This window comes from Staurois parvus, unplaced genomic scaffold (assembly GCF_062004578.1).
Source record: "Staurois parvus isolate SC_StPar_1 unplaced genomic scaffold, SC_StPar_1.0 ptg000283l, whole genome shotgun sequence".
Classification (NCBI taxonomy): Eukaryota; Metazoa; Chordata; class Amphibia; order Anura; family Ranidae; genus Staurois; species Staurois parvus.
The window spans coordinates 8,273,442-8,295,519 of record NW_028318079.1 but is presented as its reverse complement, the minus strand read 5'-3'; the positions used below and the strand labels follow the sequence as shown (position 1 = coordinate 8,295,519).

Sequence of the window (22,078 nt, the reverse complement as noted above, 5' to 3'; positions counted from 1 at the left end):
CCTCAGAGACTATATGACCCGTGCTGTTTGTGAGGCCCCCTACAGGCTAAAAATGGTGCATACACTGTGCTTTACTATTGCATACATGAGACTGTGATATATACTTTTTCTGTACTGATTGATGTAAAACGGTTTGGAAAATGAACAATCACTGCAGAAAAATGCACTCTTCTCTCACTATCTACCTTTACCTCCCTGGAGAAATGTGATGGTGCTGGTTGTCCCAGCTCTGTGCAAATAAAGTTTTATAACTGCTTATCATGTGTTTTCTTCTGGCCATTTCATTCATATTCCCTGTAAGGCCTCTGTCCTGGTTCAGACTTGAGTCGCACAGAATTGCATGATGATGGAAATCACATTGTTCTCAATGATGTCCATTCACATGAATGCAACTCAGTATGGAGCAATTTTGGAACTTTGATGCTATTCCAGAACAATTTTGGCCCCATAGAGTTCAAAGGAATCACACAGAAATTGCACGTATATTCGATTCTGATGCGATCTGGAAAGTGATTTCATGTTTTTTAACCTTCAACTCTTTATCCAGGTAAAGCAGCAACACCTTGACTACTAGGGATGAAACTGCATGAAATCATGTCAAAATCACTCACAAGTCGCACTTCAAATTTATTTATTACAGGTACACTGTCAACTTACGCAGCGCTTTACATATATATTGTACATTCACATCAGTCCCTAACCCTCAAGGGGTGTACAATCTAAGGTCCCTAACTCACATTCATACATACACATACTAGCGACAATTTAGACAGGAGCCAATTAACCTATCAGCATGTCTTTGGAGTGTGGGAGGAAACCGGAGTACCCGGAGAAATCCACGCAGGCACAAGGAGAACATGCAAACCCCAGGCAGGTGGTGCCGAGGTTGGCATATGAACCAATGACCCTAGTACTGCCAGGTGGAAGTGCTAACAATTTAGCCACAATCTCCTCAAAAACGCATTGCACTTGTTTGAACCAGGCCTTAGAGTCCTGGATCGGGATTCTTGATCCAGCTGGTTACAGTCAGATCAGGAAACATCATGGGGTTGATTTACTAAAGGTAAAGAGGCTGTTCATTTTGCCCATCAGTTGAATCAGTGCCACCTAACAGTGCAGCCTCATCAGTGTCACATATCAGTGACTCCTCATCAGTGCAGCCTATCTGTGCCAATCAGTGAAGGAGACAAATTACTTTTTTAAAAACTTTATAACAGAACTAAAAAAGCTAAAAACTAAAAAAAGTTTGGTCTTTTTTGGTTTGTTTAGCAAAAAATAAAAACCCCACTGGTGATTAAATACCACCAAAAGAAAGCTCTATTTATCTAAAAAAAAAGATAAAAGTTTAGTTTGGGTACAATGTTGCATGACCGCACAATTGTCATTCAAAGTATAAGACTACTGAAAGCTGAAAATTGGTCTGGACAGGAAGGGGGTAAAAGTGCCCAGTAGGCAAGTGGATAAACCAGATACAGTGAAGGAAATGTGTTCAGCAGGATTTCTGGCTACCAGATGTCTTTTATACAGGTAACAAATTGAAATTAGAAGCAGTCTCTTAAAGGGAGTGCTGCTAATCTCATTTAATTACCTGTATAAAAGACACCTGTCCACAGGAGCAATCAAACAATCAGATTCCAAACTCTCCACCATGGCAAAGATCAAAGAGCTGTCAAAGGATGTCAGGGACAAGATTGTAGACCTACACAAGGCTGGACTGGGCTACCAAACTATGGCCAAGCAGTTGGTGTAATCATTCGTGAAATAGAAAAACCGCAAAACAACTGTCAGTCTCCCTAGGCCTGGTGCACCATGCAAGATCTCACCTCGTGGAGTGTCAATGATCATGAGAACAGTGAGGAATCATCCCAGAACTACATGTGAGGATCTTGTCAATGATCTTCAGCCACCAAGAAAACAATTGGTAACACACTATGCCGACAAGGATTGAAATCCTGAAGTGCCCACAAGGTCCCTCTGCTCAAGAAAGCAAATGTCTGAAGTTTGCCACTAAACATCTGAATGATGCAGAGGAGGACTGGTTGAAATTTTTGTGGTCAGATGAGACCAAAATCGAGCTCTTTGGCATCAACTCAACAAGTTTGGAGGAAGAGGAATGCTGCCTATGACCCCAAGAACACCATCCCAACTGTCAAACATGGTGGTGGAAACATTCTGCTTTGGGGGTGTTTTTTTGCTAAGGGGACAGGATAACTGCACTGCATCAAAGGGACGATGGACGGGGCAATGTACCATCAAATCTTGGGTGAGAACCTTCTTCCCTCAGCCAGGGCATTGAAAATGGGTCTTGGATTGGTGTTCCAGCATGACAATGACCCAAAACACACAGCCAAGGCAACAAAGGAGTGGCTCAAGAAGAGTGGTTTAGCCATTCTCCACCCCTTAATCCGATTGAAAATCTGTAGAGGGAGCTGAAAGTTTGAGTTGCCAAAAGTCAGCCACCAAACCTTAAGGACTTGGAGAGGATCTGCCAGGAGGAGTGGGCCAAAATCCCTCCTGAGATGTGTGCAAACCTGGTGGCCAACTACAGGAAACATCTGACCTCTGTAATTGCCAACAAAGTATTTGCCAACAAGTACTAAGTCATGTTTTGTGAAGGGGATCAAATACTTATTTCCCTTGTGAACATGCAAATCAGTGCATCATTTGTTAGACATGCATTTCTGCTGAATTTGTTGTTGCTATTCTCTCTCTCAGTGTTACAATACACCATTTGATTTTTAGACTGATCATTTCTTTGTGAGTGGACAAACATTCAAAATCAGCAGGGGATCAAATATCTATTTCCTTCACTGTATAACCAAAAATTATCATTTATTTTAATTATGTATAATTTATTTTTTAATATTATTAGTTTTTTTTTTAAATATACTGCCTGAAGATTTTTTTTTAATACACCATAAAGGCTGTAAAAGCAATCATTTCTCCTACTACGAGAGCTGCAGTTGGTCACAGCTTGTCACATGGTACAAGGCTGTTGTGAATAGCCTTGTAGCGTGTGATCTCTGTGATCATTCACAGATTTCACTAGTAGTAAGCAATGATGTCAGGAAGTGACATCTTGCTTACTACTATTCATGTGATCACTGAGGTCCCGTACAGCGATCGGTGTTCCGCTGTGTCCGGAGGACAAAGCAGACACCGGATCGCGGTACTGCGCACTCCCATGGAGCACACACAGGCTCAAAATGCAGGCGCCATTTATGAACGGCAACCCGCTCCTGCACTGCTCCCGCCCGGCCGTTTACGGACATGTGCTGGACGAGAAGTGGTTAAAAAGGTGACAACACTGTTCATTCTGCAGTGAAATCACACATGTAGACAGGGGATGGATATTGTCCATGCCTCTGTTATTGCATGGTCCACGGTTCAGATTTTAGGTCCTTCTCAGCCCTGACACAGGGGGACTCCTACAGCACCTGAAACACGTTGACTTTCCTATGAAGATTTTTAAATAAAATCCCATTCTGAACTTTTAGTGGAGGAGTGGTACTTCTATTACTTTTTCTATATGGTATTGCACATCTTTTTATTTTATTTTGCCCACAGTCACATCAACCTATGCTTGGAGGCCAACATTAGAAAAGGTAATGATAAAACATCAAATGTGTTTATGTGTTAAAAATACAAAGTCATAATAATTAAGAGCATGAAGTGACACTGTCATTTTAAGTTGCATTACAGTTAAAAAAAACTAAACAAAAAAAAAACATATTTTGTAAATCCAGAAACGAGGCTACTGATTGTATGTGTTTTGGGATCACTCAAATTGTCCCAAAAAATATATTCTGCAGGGAGCTACAGTTAAAAGTCCACAGTGAAATCATGATACAGTTGGAAATGGCTTAGACAATCCTGAAATCCATGTGCAGATGAAACCATGCTTGATGCAAGCAGGTTAATTTTGCATCCTAAGTCCCAAGAGTTCCATTGTCCGCTGGAAGAAGGGCAGGGGTGGAGCCTGGATATGTGCAGGATACCTCCCTCGAGGATCCTTTGGCATTAACAGTTGGTGAAGGTGGAGGTGAAGAGGCATCCGATGCATCAGCTGGCTTGAAAAATGCATCTTACGAAGAATCCTCTCTTCTACCCGCTGGAGAAAACCAAGACAAAAATGAATCCATTTGTTACCACAATGTTCAGTAAACTTCTCTGGTGTTGGATAAATACAATGGATAGGTTTTCCTATTGAGATGATTTATTAAGATGGGAAATGTCTCCACTAGGGACACAAACAACAATACAATTTAAGCAGTGAAGAGGGGTTAGAACATCTGAAATGGTTTACTATCTGCGCCTTTCTGTCACGGTGATAATCCCTTTTATTTGGAGAACAGGAATTAAGGGGGAAGTCTATCAAACAGATTCACAGGCAGAAATAAAAGCCTGACAGAAATGTAATTCTTCCTCAAGCCATCTAAAGCTAGAGAAACATTTTGGTTGAGTTTAAAGCCCAGGCTCACCCCTGCAGCCCGAGTTGTTTTGTTTACTTTTGCCCTGACTGGGTGACCATTTGCCTAGAGTTGAGCTTTCATTTTGGCTGTCTGAAGTGAAATTATGTCTCCCAATGAGTCTGGAATGCCAACGGGGCCCAAATGATTATCATCACTTTTTCCTCTTCAATGCCGTAGTATGTTATTAAATAAAAATATATTTTCTTGTGTTTATTTTTTATTATAGGTCTCGTCATAAACATCATTTTAAACAAAACAGAACTCTAGGCATATACCTACAACTACAATACAGAGGAGATGGTATCAAAAGGTTTGGGGACTACCACTGTTTACAAGAAAGTACTTTGTCTACGTTCACACACTTCCACCTTCAACATAGTCCCCTTGCAAAGCAATACAGCGCTCCCAGCGTTCCGGTCACTTCTGGAATGTGTCCTGGAGGTCTTTTCAAAGCGCATCAAGCACCTTCTGCTATTCTTGGATCTCTTCTTTACGAAGAGGGTGAAGTCTGCAGGAGCCAGATCTGGTGAGTGCAGAAGTGAGATCATTGCAGCCTGGGGTCGAACTTGGCAGCAACATGCCACATGTTCAAATTACACAAGAATAGCCTGGACTGCCTTGATGTTTCTTCAGGGGTGCCTTGGCCAAATGCCTAAAAATTGCCCAAAACCTGTACACAAGCTTGCCTTTTAGTTACACAAAGCCACAGGGTTTTCATTGTGCAACATTATGACCTTCTTAGGTGCCGGCGTCCTGACAACCATCAGTTGAAAAGCAGGATGTCAGCTGCCTGCACAGCATCCTAGTTTGACCCTTCCCTGCCCACCTCCATCAGTGCTGGGGTCATATTAGCTCAGTGATGGAGAAAAACTGAGGGAGAGGAGAAACATGGGAATACTAGTCAGTACCAGTGTGCAAAAGTGTATTTGCTTTGGAAGAATGAATCCCCTCTAATGTTGGGTGTCCTACATGTGTGGATGTTGCTGCGTTATATAAAACTTTTCACTTTTAGAATGGGGTGCCTCAAGACTGTCCATCATTTTAAAAGGGTGCCTCGGAACTGTCCATTTTTAAGGGTGCCGCGGGACTGTCCGTCATTTTTAAGGGTGCCGCGGGACTGTCCGTCATTTTTAAGGGTGCCGCGGGACTGTCCGTCATTTTTAAGGGTGCCGCGGGACTGTCCGTCATTTTTAAGGGTGCCGCGGGACTGTCCGTCATTTTTAAGGGTGCCGCGGGACTGTCCGTCATTTTTAAGGGTGCCTAAACTGAAAAAAAGGTTGAGAAACACTGCCGTAGGATATACCGACAATGGCAGCAATGTTGTGGATTGTTCTCCAATGATCATCATGCACAAATTGCCGATTGGTTTCGACATTTTCGAGGGTTGAGCTTGTTGAAGGTCTTCCTGATCTCTCCTCGTCTTCCAGTGATGTTCTTCTGCTCTGCTCTCGTGTGCTACTCGAAACACTTCAAACAACTCATTGCAGCATCGCCATAAACTTTCTGAATCATGTCAAATGTCTCTGTAGCAGATTTGTCCAGTTTCAAACAGAATTTCACGTTTGCCCTTGTTTTTTGTTTTTTTTATTGCAGTAGTTAACACTTACAGACCTTATTCCCCTACACCCCCTGTGACTGAAAAGTGAATAGAAAAGCAGTAGGTTTGATAGGCTGAACTCTGGCACTTCACTCTCTCCTCCTATCGGGATACGCCACAGCAAAAGGAAATGCAGCAAACATTACTGCCATCTTTATGCTGTTTCTCTTACTCCCAGTCTGAGCTCTGCTGTTCGGGGAACACTGAGTCACATTCAGGCACTTACACGGCTTACATTAACCTCTTACCGTTCACGTAATGCAAAATGAGTGGGCTTTAGAACCCACGCATCTCATATATGCGTCCGTGGGAGGCAGAGCTTTATGAATTGAAGGCGTGCTCACTTCGTATACCCAGCACAGTGACCAAGCTATCAAAGATAGCCTTTGGTCTCTATAAGGGCTCATGTACACAGGGTGTTTGGAAAACTCTTCTGAACGATGGAAACTGACTGCTGGAAAACGTAGGTTAAAAAAACGTCAGTTTAGCTGCATTTGCATACCGCATTTATGCACGTTTGTGTTTAGAAGCATTTTTAAAAGATAACCTCAGGAGACCTTCCCAAACGCCCAGAATGCACTGAAAAATAGTAAAAAATTAACTATTTCAGACATTTTGAGAAGAATAGAGAGCAGAAGCAGAGAGAGCAGTATTTGTTGAGATGACCTGTCTTTTCTGGTTGTATTCACTATGGATCCCATCATGAGCATAATGAGGTGCGTTCTACCATTGTTTCCTTCACGCGAAACCTGGAACTGACTGCGCTGGTGTGCCGGGTCCATTTGAATACATGGAAAACGCTTTGCATGCATTTCTGATGATGAAAAAAGGCTCTGGACAGCATCTGGACATGGAACAGTTAAAAAAAATGCTTCTAAACGCAAATGCTTATAAACGCAGTTAACCGCGTTTACAAGCGTTTGAAACGCTGGTAAAATCTACTCCAGTTTGCCGCGTTCAAAAAAACAACTGGAAACTCAACTGCCTGTAAACGACTCTGTGTACATGGACACATAGGAAAACATGAAGGAGAGTTCATGGGCTGCTGAAAAAAATGCTGAATGGCTCCTGAGTCAGTTTATCAGCTGCAGTGTACATGAGCCCTTAATGATTGGAAGCTGGCAGGACTGGCTCACAATCACACAACCACTGATAGGCAATTGCAATGGTCACACGATCGGCTGGTCTTTCCCACCCACCAGGCATAAAGACCCTGATACAGAGACCCTGGGCTGGGCTGGAAGGGGTTACAAAATACACGGAATGATAACAGAGCTGCATTCAATTGTGTCTTATATCTGCATGGAGTTCACATTTCGGCAAAGAGCAGCAACGCTTCACATTGTAACATTTTGTATACTGGCTCTAGAACATTATTTATACTGGAAATGTGACAGGTACTCTTTAAGAAAATCAGCCAAGCATCTACCTGAGTTTGTGGAAGAGCCACATCAAAGGGGATGTAGATGTCCTTTCCCAAAATCTTTGCTACCCGCATGCTGTACGTGTGATCGCCAAGTACTGGACAAAACTTCAGGGTGCATTGAACCAGCAGCTGGTCTTTAAAGACTGAAAATAAAAAGTAGTAAAAAAATATAAAATAATGATAAATGCAAATAATCCTCCCCAAAAGGAGCTATTCCATTTTTACGTGACTGTAAGACAGTGGTCTCCCAACTGCGGCCCGGGGGCCAGATGTGGCCTTTTTCTTGGCTTTATCCAGCCCTTGGGACACTATTTCCCCCACTGTCAGGAACAGTGGGGGATACTGTAATTCCTGACAGACAACGGGACACCCACATTCTCCCCACTGACACCAATGATGGGACACTATTCCTCTCACTAACAAGGACGGGGCACTGCTCCTCCCGCTGACACCAATGACGGGGCACTGCTCCTCCCGCTGACACCAATGACGGGGCACTGCTCCTCCCGCTGACACCAATGACGGGGCACTGCTCCTCCCGCTGACACCAATGACGGGGCACTGCTCCTCCCGCTGACACCAATGACGGGGCACTGCTCCTCCCGCTGACACCAATGACGGGGCACTGCTCCTCCCGCTGACACCAATGACGGGGCACTGCTCCTCCTGCCGACACCAAAGATGGACACTATTCCTCCCATTGACACCAATGATGGGGCACTATTCCTCCCCCAGTAATAACGATGGAGCACTATTCCTCCCCCAATAATAATGATGGGGCACCATTCCTCTCACTGATACCTCCGATGGGGCACTATTTCTCTCACGAATAATGAGGCACTATTGCTTCAACTGACACCAATGAAGGACCACTATTACCGGCTACAGTCTAGCCCCCCTAAAGTCTGAAGGACAGTAATCTTGCCCTTTATTTAGAAATATTGGACACCGCTGCTGTAGATAATGTTCAACACATTGGAGGGGGGGGGGGGGGATAAACAAAAAAAGAAAAATGAAATGCACATCTTTTACCTGCTAAATAATGTGCATTTATTATTTTTTTGTAAACGGTAGTAAACTGGATAAAACAATCTTTATGTATCCTTTGTTACTTCTGATCTCCTGCAGCTTCTTCCTGTCTACATGCACTCCAGTGATGGCTGCATGACATTTCTCAGGGTGGGTTTCCCGATGACAGCAGTAGACCATGCCTGTGTGATGTGGGTTCAAACAGCCACTTGTAATCTCTGTAAGAGGTCGTGTTACAGTGTGACAACACAGGAGCACAACTGGTAGACAAAGACAGAGCGTTGTCGCCCTCTAACAGGAAGTGCCTGCACAAGTACTGTACATTCATGGCAGGATCAGCAGGAATGATTAGAATGAAAGTTGCAGATATGAAAAGCTTGTATGTGATTTTAGCAATTGGATTGACATTTAACCTCTTCACGCCGGCCGAACGCAAAAGTGCGGCCTCCCGGCGTCTGGGCCTAGACGCTGAGCGGCTGCACATTTGCGTTCTATTAAAAAAGAACATATGTGCTGAGAGTGCACGCCCTGCGCGCTCCCAGGACACATGTCTGGTACTCACGGAAAGGTCCCGATCTCCACTTTTGATCGAGACCTTTCCCGATCATGTGACTGCGTGTCACGGCAGTCACATGATCCTAAAACCCCTCCCAGCTTCTGAAACCCTTATAAAGGGCCGGGAGGCGCCAGCACCAAGAGGTTAGAGCACTACGCACTCATTGAAAATATACTGTACATGGCCTTCAACCACAGGTGCGCTGCCTTTGCCCTCTGGCCTTGTTACATAGAGCAGTACAGGGGTTCTAGGACATGCAAACGTCTCACCACTGACTATCATTGAGCCTACAGAGCATTTCTGATGTACCTTTCATGGGCTGCAGCTGTAACAAAGAACAACCATCCACAGAGTCCAGAACCTTATAGAATGTACAGGTCTCCTTCAACTCTCTCCTCTCCAGGCTCCCTCTGGATGGATCAGTCACTGGAATGACCTGTACAAAAATCATAAACTGCATCTACACAGAAAAATATTTCAACACATCTGCTTATTTCATACCTCCTTCCCCGAGCAACATGTTAATGACATTTGTAAATAAAATCTTTTCATTGCATACCTTATTTTAGACCCAGTGACATTATCACTGGGTGTCTGTGCTTCTCTATGCAGTGCAGGCAGGTCATAGCTATTGTGAGGGGCCAACAAGGTGCTGTACATACAGTAGTTCCCTGAATACACCACAGCCCCCTGCTTCAGTACTCCTCTCAAGAGCCCTCAGTCCCTAAGAAAACAATGAGCTGGTTCTTGGGAGGAGTTATGCAAATATTAAAGCGTCTTAATTATTGGGAGCAGTGGGCATTCTGAGTCAGGCTTTATTTGTATGCAGACCCCCCCCCCCTAGGTAACACCCCCAAGTGTTCCTGAGCCTGCATGATTGGAAAAAACTGAAATCCAATGAATGAAAGGGTTGGGCCAGGGACATTCAGGCTGGGGAGGAAAGGCCTAAAGGGTGCTGAATGTCCTCCAGCCAGAAAACGAGACAGGCCCCATGTGACCTGCTTCTAACGAACAATGGGAGAAGCCAGAGGCGTCCCTAGGTGCGATCACACTTGGTGACACCCCCTCCGACGATCCCCGCAGAATAGATCGGATCTGCAGATTGAGCATAATGGATCAGACTACAATCCATTATGCTCAATCCGCAGATCCAATCCATCCTGCGGGGATCGTCAGCTTTCTTTACAACTTATCTTTTCTTGGAGCGGGTCCGGGACAACTGCGCATGTCCTGGTTTCAGGCACGATCAATAGATCGAATGATCGTGCCTGAAACCAGGACATGTGCAGTTGCTTTAGGGGGACATATCTACATGGGAGACACATCTTGCCGATACACTGGTGTCACCCCGCAGGATCGTCCGCATGCAACCTATACGGGGCGAGACCGGACCCGCTCCAAGAAAAGGTAAGTTGTAAAGAAAGCTGACAATCGTTGGCTTGCTTTACAACTTACCTTTTTGTGGAGCGGGTCCAGTGTCACCCCTTGCGGTCGGTGTCACCCGGTGCGAACCGCACCCCCCGCACCTGCCTCGGGACGCCACTGGGAGAAGCTCACAGTGTGCAGTGAAATCAGAGTAAGCAATTACAGTACAGGAGAGGAGCTGTACAACAACAAGACTGAAGGGAAGGCTGGAGTTCAGCTTCAATCCCCGAAGGGCCACAAGCTGCTCAAATCCAATGAGACATCAAATCAACTTACCAGCCTTAGATCTTTAATACTTTCCTCCTTCAGAGATACTTTTACATCCCCTTCCGCTGGGTCTGGCACTCCTAAAGTGATAACACTGAAAAATAAGTGGCCATTATTTATAAGAAGTCTTTATTCAAATCCCAGCCACGACACTAATTACATGGAGTATGCATGTTCTCCCTGTGCCTGCGTGGGTTTCCTCCAGGTACTCTGGTTTCCTCCCAAACTCCAAAGACATGCTGGTAGGTTAATTGGCTCCTGTCTAAATTGGCCCTAGTATGTGTATGTATGAATGTAAGTTAGGAACCTTAGATTGTACACCCCTTGAGGGTTAGGGACTGATGTGAATGTACAAAAATATATATACATATATATATATATATTGCTGCATAAATTGATGGCGCTCTATAAGTACCTGAAATATATAATGAGTAGGATGTGTTAAACGATAACGATATTGTGAACGAAAAATTGTCGTTTTGCATACGAACGATCGATTTTCTATGCGGTGGTATGACAGTCGTACAAAAAAAATCAATCAAGCGCTATCACGCATGAGCGGAAACAGAAGATAACCCGGATGTTTATATCCAAGGAATCTTCGTAAACATGAAGGAAAAATCCAAATGTTAAAAGTAGATTGTGCTAATGAGATGATGAAACCAGAATTCTGCAGATTATATTTTATGTATCACTATTTATGTATATAAGTCATGTAATAAACGATATTATACTCATTGCTGGTAATCGTGTATATCGCTCGTTCTGTCCGGAAGGGCGTGGCTACGAGGTCACACGCACACCGCATCACTTTCACTTGTACGGAAGACGTCAACACTACGTATTGCCCAACAATTTTTTTTAGATTGGTTAATGTGGCCCACGATTTCGACCAGCGAACGAACGCCTCTTGGTCGTCGGATGACCGATCAGTTGATTTTCTAATCGTGTATTCCCACCTTAAGGCTCACCCTTGCCATTAACAGCAGCGTTGTCAGCCTGCTGTGTTCACTCCTTCAGATGGTCATTGGGTTGTCTAACAGTTCTATCAGATAAGCAGCCTAATGGCCAACTAAAGCCCAGTACACATGTACCAAAAGTTGGCCAGTTCAGCAGGAACCGGTCAACTTTCAGCACACGTGTATTGCTGTCTTCAACAGAATCCGGGCTAACAAGAGTACACAGCATGCTGACAATGCGTCTGCTAACTTTGAGGAACCAAAAAAAAATAAAAAAAAATCTAAAACCTTAAAGAGATCCCTTGCAAAGCAAAGCAACAGCTTCGTCTACCTGCCCCCTCAACTGTTCTATTTGGCTGCCAGAAACAAAGAAATGAAGCCCTGTGTTTGAGTCTAGAGCTTACACAGGGCTTAGGACTCTGTCTGCCTCCATGTGACATCATTGGTGGCTGTGCGACCAATCACCATTGCTGCAGGTCACATGCTCCCTGTATTTGGAAGTTTTATTATTATAATACAGGATTTATATAGCGCCATCAGTTTGCTCAGCGCTTTACAATATAACGGGAGACAATACAGTTCAATACAAGAGGGTTAGGAGGGCCTGATCCTGGGAGCAGGGGCGGACTGACCATTTGAACCTCGGGCACTGCCCAAGGGCCCAGGGTCAGTAGGGGGCCCCATGAGATGCCCCTGGTACCTTTGTCATAGTCTTTTTTCAGTTTGGGCAAGGACACAGGGGCCCCATGAGTTGTCAGTCCGCCCCTGCCTAGTACTCTACTATCTAAGACGTATGTGTTATTTATGTTTCTTCACAGAACGGCAGTACAAGATGCTGAGTAGACTGGCACAAAAACCTTCATTCAAATATATTCCTCAGTAGCAATCGACTATATAAAACCACTATGTGTACTAAATGCCAGATATTACTTTGTAAAAGCAGCAGTGACATCACTGTGCTGTACAAATCCTATGCATAGAGCAGAGATGTGGGAAAGGTCCAGCAAGCTCCACCCATTACAGGCTGCCTGCAATAAACTACAGGAGGAGGCGGAGACAAGACCAGTCACCCTGCACAAGGAGAGAGCAGCAGTGACCGGTCTTTATTACAGGAAGCCAACATTTCACACTGGAATACTGCACAGATCTTGAAGAAATGCACAAAGCGCACCAAAATACAAGAAAAAATAAACATGACGAATGTATTTAGGCAATATTTACTTATGCCCGAGTTCAGTTGTTGCTTTGCCCTATACAGGCTCACTTGGATTCTTTTGGCATCGTACATAATGCTCACACATCTTGGGTATAACTTACAGGACTTGAAGACACAAACTCACCAGAACGTTGTAAACGGTTTCTTTGCTTTCCGACACCGAGAATAAAAATCTTCAAAGTGCTTGGTTGTCACATGGCAGGTGGAGAGGAGGACGAGCCCGGAGCTCTCCCTACAGGAGAGACAAGGAGAACAGATGACAGCCATCCTACAGAAGTGCACTCATATGGGTTACATGTCTGGTGGGGTGGGACATAAAGATGGCCATACATCACTAGAATGCCTTTTGAAAATGTTATTTCTTTGGCACATTTGTTTCATTTTCTAATGGTTAGTGGAGTCAAGTCGATGTTCGTTTGTGACATTACTGATGAGAAAATTTGAAGGAAGCTCTTGGGAGGAGTTATGCAAATATCAAAATACCTTGATGGGTGTTGCTAGGTGGGCTGTGTTTGCATGCAGATCGTCCTAGGTAATGCCTACATGTAATGCTGAGGCTCCATGATTGTAAAAACTGAATTCCAGAGATTGAAAAGGTGGGCCAGGGAGAAAAGTGCTAGATGATGCTGGATGTCCTCCACTCAGAAAATGAGGCAGGCTCTATTTGAACTGCTGCAGCTTCTAATGCACATCGTGAGAAGCTCACAGTGTGCAGTGAAATCAGAGGAAGCAATTTCAGTCCAGGCGAGGACGTAATCTGGAGCCTAGGGCAGGGGTGTCAAACTGGCAGCCCTCCAGCTGTTGAGAAACTACAAGTCCCACCATGCCTCTGCCTTTGGGAGTTATTCTTGTAATTGTCAATATTGCAATGCCTCCTGGGACTTGTAGTTTGGCAACAGCTGGAGGGCCACCAGTTTGACACCCGTGGCCTAGGAGAAACATGCCAAACTGTCCCCCCGCCCCCCAAGATGTATAACCATTATGTGTCAGCAAAAATCCCCCCCCCCCAAAAAAAAGTAAAAAAACAAACAAAAAAACAAAAACAAAAACTGAGCACTAATTTGCATGCTTACTAGCTATGCATGACCACAGTGCCCAGGGCAGCTGCCCCTCCTGCCCACCCCTTGTCCCGGCCCTGTATACAACTGTGCAAGACTGAATGGAAAGCCGGAGTTCTGGCTGGAGGCTGTAAGAATGTGACTACCATACACAGAAAATAAATAATAATAATATCACATATGTACTTAGGTGCTGCTTTCACAACATGCAGTTCAGGTTCGACCTCCAACAACTGCTGTAGATCCGGTAGTAGAGACACCAGAGAGATCTCCTCTGAAGTTCCTACAGATAAAAGGAAACATTGTTAACAGGAAATGAGAATAGATGACACCACCGCCATACAGGGAAGGATCTGATTGGCTAATACAGACACTGCTCTAACCCCAATCTAATATATTGCTACATGCTGGATGACAGCTGACATCACACACATGTCCCTTTGGGGAGATTTCTCTTCACTTCCTGTCCCGAGGAGACAAAGGAAGTAAGAGGAAATCACCTGGTGTCCCCATTGGAAGAGGTCTTCACTATTCCTGTTTTGGTGACAGCTGTAAAAATTTCCCATTACTTTCTGTCCAAGTGTGGATGGTCATCAGGACAAATAGAGAGGGTGAATCTCCCCAGTATTCTGCACTCCATCTAAAAAAAAGAAAAAAAAAAAAGAAAAAAAAACAAACAATTGGCTTTAGATACTTTAAAGGTTTAGTTCAACTTCTCAGAAAGAAAAAAAAAAAAAAAGAAAAAAAAGGTGACCGAACACCCTGCCTACCTCCCGTTCCCCGTTGTACTGATGAGCTGTCAGTACACACACAGGCGGTGTAGTGTTCCAGAGATTCTCCCTCTTCTCTCTGCAGGGCTTCCGGGATGGATGATTTGTGCTGGTGCTGACCAATCAGAACCATTCTGATCCATCCTGGAAGTGATGCACAGAGAAGAGCAGAGATTTCAAATCACCAGACTGCTATACTGGCTGCCTGGGCACTGACGGCTCATCACACAAAGAGGTAAGTACAGAGGGGACCAGGGGGAAGGTGGGGAGGCTGTACGGTGTAAGTTCACCTTTTCATTGTCTCTTAAAGGTTGAACTTACACTTTAAGCTCCGTTCACACTGGGAGTTTTGAGTCGCGGGCAGAATCAGCGTGATTCTGCCCATGATTTTCATAGCGCTCTGCTATACTGACAATAACTATATTCCCTTCGCACACATTCCTGGCAGTACGGCTCATCAATAGAGGGCGCTGTACTGACTGCCAGCTGGGACTGGAAACACCATAGGAAAAACGTACATATTCAGTGCATTATTGTTTAAAATAATTTATTAAAGAAACAAAAATAGGTATCATACTCACAAAGGTTGGCTCTGAGGAAGAGGTTGCGTCCTCGAAACGCGTTAGCCAGTTGGTCATCCAGGGTTCCATCGTATGGACTCAGATGTTGTTTGGATCATACATCTTGTTCAGTTTGACATGCCTGTGTTATTATGTCTATTGTGAGTATGATACCTATTTTGTTTCTTCAATAAATTATTTTAAACGATAATGCACTAGGTCGGTGCGTTCTTTTTCTGTTTCTCCATTTGTATCCAGTGTATTCGGACCACCCCGGTCTGTTGAGGGCAGCAAGCAGTGCATATTCCAGAAAATTCCAGAACATTCCTATTGGGTCTACTGAGTCCTTTCCTAGCGCAGGAGTAAAGTGTTTGTTGTGTTAAACGTACATATTCGTCAGCACAGCACGGATCTCGATATGGTCCAAAAAGGTTTTCATTCCAAAAAGATCACATCGCAAAGAAAAGTGCAGCATTTCGGAGTCGTTCAGGACCCCTTCGTCACCCCTTCAAATGCCTGATGAAGGGGTCCTGTGAGGCTCCGAAACGTTGCACTTCACTTTGTGATGCGATCTTTCTTTGTGATGCGATCTTTTAGATGCCATTCATTTTAATGGCACCCTAAAGCGTGGTGCGGTTCTGCCATAAACGTAGAGCAAAAATTTGCGCTACAATCACAGCAAACCGCATCGTGCGAAGCTTGTCGCCCAAAAGAAGCTCCTTTTTGGGCAACGAGCTTCACGTGATGCAATTGCAGCACGATTTATTGCATGACAATCGTCGCAGAACCCCACTGCGTTTTTAGGTGCCTTTAAAATGAATGGCATCTGAAATTTGTGTTGTGCGATCTGTCATTTTAGCAGGGCGCTTTGAAATTGCAAAAACTCCCAGGCGTGAACGAAGCCTTAAAGTTGGCAGCAAAAAAAAAATAAAAAAATTTAATATATTCCTCAATAGCCAAATTGAATAAAAATCCATTTGTGTGCACCAAACGCCTTTAAAAACCGGGATATTACTGTGGAAACGTAGTGGTGACATCATCAGTGTGCTGTGCAGAGAGCAGAGCTGTGGGAGGGACCCAACAAGCCCCACCCACTACAGGCTGCCTGCAGAAAACAGTTGGGGGCAGAGACGAGACCAGTCACCCTGCACAAGGAGAGAGAGCAGCAGTGACTGGTCTTTATTACAGGAAGCCAAAGTTTCACTCTGGAATACTGCAGAGATGTGAAAAAAAATACAACAAAGCACAGCAAGATTCCAGGAAGAATGCACAGGGTGAATGTATTTAGACCATATTTGCTAATCCTGGAGTTCAGCTTTCAAGGTTCATGATCCGATCTCTGGCTTACATCAATGTGGAGTGGGGACAGGCTGTCATTACTGTTGTATACAATGGGTGTGTACCTGTGATCGACAGTCCTTGTGGTTTGTTAATGGCAAGGATCGGACCTAAAAAAAAACAGAACAATGCTGTAGTCAGTAAAATAAAAAAGGTATTCTAGATCTAAAACATTCAAAAGAGAGAAACTCAACACCTGGACTTTCAAGAAGGTGCCCCAAGGAGTAACACACAAGATGCCAATTGTAAAAATAGCAGGGGGGGGGGGGGGGGGGGGGTCGGAGGGTTACCTCCCCGATTACTCTTTATTAATACTCTCCTAATCATTCTACATCTTTATTCTAGATCTAAATAGGAGAACATTAAGGGCTGCTGGATCACACCAATCACGGCGTGGGAACATACGTGGAAGTGCGTGTTTTCCCACACTGCACAGGGGCGTGCTGCTGGCTACAGATTTGCGGGTGCCACTAATTCTTAATGGTGCCCCCGTGCATCTTGGAAACGTGGGTGTATTCACAGCCACCAAAACACATGGTACCACAGTGATTTGGTGCGAAGCGATCTTAACCCCTTCCCGCCGGAGCCTCCTGGCCCTTTAAGAGTTTCAGACGCCGGGAGGCAGGGCGTGTTTTAGGGATCATGTGACTGCCGTGACGCGTCGGCACGGTGGTCACATGAGTAGGAAAGGTTCTGATCGAAAGAGCAGACCGGGACCTTTCCGTGAGTACCAGACATGGGTGCTGAGAGCGAGCAGGGCGCGTGCTCTCAGCACATATGATTTTTCTTACATGAACGCAAATGTGCGGCCGCTCAGCGTCTCGGCCCAGACGCCGGGAGGCCGCACATTTGTGTGCGGCCGGCGTGAATGGGTTAAAAGTCGCACCTGCCATACTTTTTTTTTTTGCATGGAAACATGCAGAACCATGGGAACCGGTCCTAAAGTCGAAGTTTAGTTAATCATTTGAGCACCGGAAGATTTTACCCCTTTCATGACCGGGTCATTTTTTTTTTTTTTTTTGCTATTCAGCACTGTGCTAATTTAAACTGGCAATTGTGTCATCATGCAACACTGTACACAGATAAAATTTATATCATTTTTGTTCACACAAATAGGGCTTTCTTTTGGTGGTATTTGATCATCACTGGGATTTTTGATTATATAAACGAAAAAAGACAGACATTTAAAAAAAAAACAAAAAATATTTATAATAAATTATATATATATATATATATATATATATATATATATATATATATATATATATATATATATATATATATATATATATATATACATACACACACACACACACACACACACACACACACACACACACAGTTGTGCTCAAAAGTTTGCATACCCTGGCAGAAATTGTGAAATTTTGGCATTGACATTGAAAATATGACTGATCATGCCAAAAATGCCCTTTTACTGAAGGATGATGATCATATGACGCCATTTATTATCACATAGTTGTTTGGCTCCTTTTTAAATCATAATGATAACAGAAATCACCCAAATGGATCAGAAGTTTCCCTCCCCTGGAATGTTTGGCCTTGGTACAGACACACAAGGTGACACACACGGGCTAAAATGCCTATTAGAAGTTAATGTCCCACATTTGTGGCTTTTCAAATTGCAATTAGTGTCAGTGTATAAATAGTCAATGAGTTTGTTAGCTCTTATGTGGAAGCACTGACTAGGCTGATCCATGAAGATCAGAAAAGAACTGTAAAAAGTCCTGCGTAACAAGGTAATGGAACTTTATAAAGATGGAAAAAGACATATAAAGATGTCCAAAGCCTTGACTATGCCAATCAGTACTGTTAAATCACCTATTAAGAAGGGGAAAGTTCGAGAATCTCTTGATACCAAGCCAAGGTCAGGTAGACCAAGAAAGATTGCAGCCATAACTGCCAGAAGAATTCTTCGGGATACAAAGAAAAACCCACAGGAAACCTCAAAAGAAAAACAGGCTGCTCTGGAAAAAGATTGTGTGGTTGCAGCTACAAAAACTGGTGATTGGACCGGAAATGGGAGCAGGTACCTGTCAAATTCGGGTACCCGCTCCCCCCCTGCCCCCCAAAGGTGCCAATCCTTAATGGGGAGCGGGGGAGCAGTCCTTAAAGCGGAACTTCCCCTTTTGGGTGGAGCTCCGCTTTAAAGCGGTTATCCTCCCACAGTGCTGGAAGTTCAGCAGCAGGAAGAGGACAGGGCAGCCCTGCACTGAAGACTTCGAAGGAATCCAGCAGCCTGCACATGGATGTCAGTGGGTGCTCCCAGGTCCGGTAGAGCGCCGTTCTTTGTGGTTTGGTTTACCTTCCTTGTAGACAACATTCTGAGCCAGATGCTGGCACAGCTCCTCCTTGCTGAGTCTACTGACGGTGACGACCCCCGGGTTCCTCAGGATGCTTTGCCGGTCTCGGTCTTCCTTCTTAACCTTCTTTGTTTTATCCTGTGTTTTCAGAATCTCCTGGTACCTACCGCAAGGGAAACAACACCGTGATACATATTTCCCAACGTAACCCTGGAACCCAACAGGGATGCACCAGTGCCGATACAGGTGTCAGTGCCAATGGAGAGAACTTATACTTGTGAAAATGCTCCCAATACCAGACACCAATACTTTGTGGCGCAAAATTACTGAGCGCAAATCCCACTGCAAAGAACCATATGTGATTTGAACAGGAATGCAATGCGATTCCTGTCCAAATCACATGCGGTTTCCCCACTGCTCCTGTGTGAAGCCAAGCTTGTTATCGTAACTTTGAGCCTGAGTTCACATAGGAGGGGTGGGGGAAACCTCCCTGCATGGCGGGTTCCACCAGCTCCTGATCTGACTGTTGACATCAGTGGCTGCGGCTTTGGCTTCTCCTGCCTCTCCCATGGCTCTCTCTCCCCAGCCTCCAACAGTTCCAGCCATCCAATGGACCTCTGCCTCATCCCCCCCTGGTCCCGCTGTACCAGATTGCCGATCCCTGCTGTCAGGAGCGGTGCGGGAAACCTCCCTGCACCCATCCCCGTTGTCACGCAACGAAAAGCCGCTTCACAGGTCTGGGGATTTGCAATCCCTGCGGCTTTCTCGCCTCTCCTTGCAGGGATGACTGTATGGGCTAGGTGGCTACTGATTGGTCAGCACTGTCACATGGACAGTGCTGACCAATCAGTAGCTGTCTAGCCTGTACTGTTATCCCTGCAAAGGGAGGAGAGAAACCCCCAAGGATTGCAAATCCCCAGACCTGTGAAGCAGCTTTTCGTTGAGTGATAGCGGGGATCGGTGCAGGGAGGTTTCCCCCACCCCTCCTATGTGAACTCAGCCTCAAAGTAACTATGACAAGCCTGGCTGTGTGGGAAACCGCATGCAGTTTGGACAAGGAATCGCACCACATTCCTGTTCAAATCACATGCGGTTCTTTGCAGTGTGATTTGCGCCCATTTATATTTATGATGCAAATCGCAGCACAAAGTATCGGTATCTACCAATAAAAAAAAAAAAAAAGTGTATCGGTGTGTCAATAGAACCTACCTGACCTATAGACGTCCTATGGAGTGATGGAGTCGGAGGGCCCGATGAGACCCCCAGGGCATGACAGGGATTCCAGAACAATCATCCATTTATAGTTTCTTGTACACTTCCAGTTTCCAATAGGGTCAGTTCACGTTAATGTGATTTTCCAGTTGTAGGTGGAGCCTGGCGCTCAGAGTCATCCAATTTTTTCCTGAAGCTGACCATACACTGCACAATCTAATTGTACAATCTCCTTTACATCTGCCATCACTTATGTAGTGCAATGGCCTGCCTGGATACAAAGCGATTGGTTTCATTCAGTGAGTGCACATTATTCATGGTGTTGGGAAGTCTAATGACTGTATAGTCACATTGTAACCTGTATGATGGCCCTAAATGAGGTCATACAATCAGATTGCACAGTGCATGGCTAGCCTTTTACCTCCTGCATTGAGATCTCCCTGTTAAGAGAGCCTAGCTTTGTCCCCGCCAACCTGGAACCCCTCATAATGGGCACAGCAGGTGTACAGACCCGAGAACTCAGCACAGAGACGGTGGGAACCCCTCATAATGGGCACAGCAGGTGTACAGACCTGGGAACTCAGCACAGGGATGGTGGGAACCCCTCATAATGGGCACAGCGAGTGTACAGACCCAGGAACTCAGCACAGGGATGGTGGGAACCCCTCATAATGGGCACAGCGAGTGTACAGACCCAGGAACTCAACGTAGAGATCTCACTAATGTCTACCAAACTCTGAACTCTCAGTTTAGGGTGGAAGGACACATGCTTCACCTGCTATCCATGCAGGAGTTACAGGCGGTGCACTCCATCTGTCCTCTCATGTCCCCATAATTATCTACATAAAGGACTCACCAGGGCACTGAGTGCCTCCTCCTTGCAGAGGGGATGTGGAGGCCAGTAATGTGACGGATCAGCCCACACACAGGCAGACAGGTCCTCTTCCAGGGCAGAGCCATCACCTCCCTCTACCCATCAGATGTCAGCACAGCCCTACCCATGCCGAGGTGGATGGCTGCAGAACGGAACTCTGTTTTCTACAGGAAACACGTGACCTCCACTTTTTTTTTTTTAAATGAACTTTAATGTAAAACACTGGCAAAGTCTACAGAGTGGAGCTCCACTCGACAGAACCCGTGTCCTCCGCTACAACTTTTTTTGAATTAATTGAACTTTAATGTAACAAACAACTCATAGACACAAGGCAAGGAAGTGGAGGTCACGTGTTTCCTGTCACATATTGCCTGTGTATATTTTTCAAAGGGGCGTAGCTGCAGACTGGAGTTCCACTCTGGACAGGAAACGTGACCTCCACTCCAACTTTTTAGTGGACTCCACCTTTATTCTTTATTTAATGAACTTTACCCACTTGCCCTCCAGATGATTTGCCCCCTTTCCTGACCAGGCCATTTATTGCGCTACGGCGCTACGGCGCTGCATTGCTTTAACTGACAATTGCGCGGTCATGCAACGCTGTACCCAAACTAAATTTACGTCCTTTTTTTCCCACAAATAGAGCTTTCTTTCGGTGGTATTTGATCTCCTCGGTGTTTTTTATTTTTTTGCGCTATAAACAAAGAAAGACTGAGAATTTTGAGAAAAAAGCAATATTTTTAACTTTTGTTATTAACCACTAGCACTAACACCCCCTTCCTGCCCAGGCCAATTTTCAGCTTTCAGCGCTGTCACACTTTGAATGTCAATTGCGCGGTCATGCAACACTGTACCCATATGAAATTTTTATCATTTTTTTGTGACAGAGAGAGCTTTATTTTGGTGGCATTTAATCACCTCTGGGGTTTTTATTTTTTCTTAAACCAAAAACCACTGAAAATTAAAAAAAAAAAAGTTTTTTCTTATTTTTTGTAATA

The 22,078-nt window shown here is 44.7% G+C and overlaps 1 protein-coding gene across 1 annotated transcript; it reads right to left on the bottom strand.

The window, feature by feature from the left end:
* Positions 1-614: 614 nt before the first annotated feature.
* On the bottom strand, positions 615-21,268 carry LOC149458592 (mitochondrial mRNA pseudouridine synthase Rpusd3-like). Its single transcript, XM_089682073.1, has 9 exons — positions 21,063-21,268; positions 18,997-19,157; positions 16,739-16,783; positions 14,192-14,288; positions 13,072-13,179; positions 10,782-10,866; positions 9,390-9,516; positions 7,499-7,638; positions 615-4,111 (listed from the first exon to the last, which is right to left on the bottom strand). The coding sequence occupies exons 1-9, from the start codon at positions 21,164-21,166 to the stop codon at positions 3,917-3,919; spliced, it is 1,062 nt and encodes a 353-aa protein (XP_089538199.1). The 5' UTR covers positions 21,167-21,268; the 3' UTR covers positions 615-3,916.
* Between the last annotated feature and the right edge of the window lie 810 nt (positions 21,269-22,078).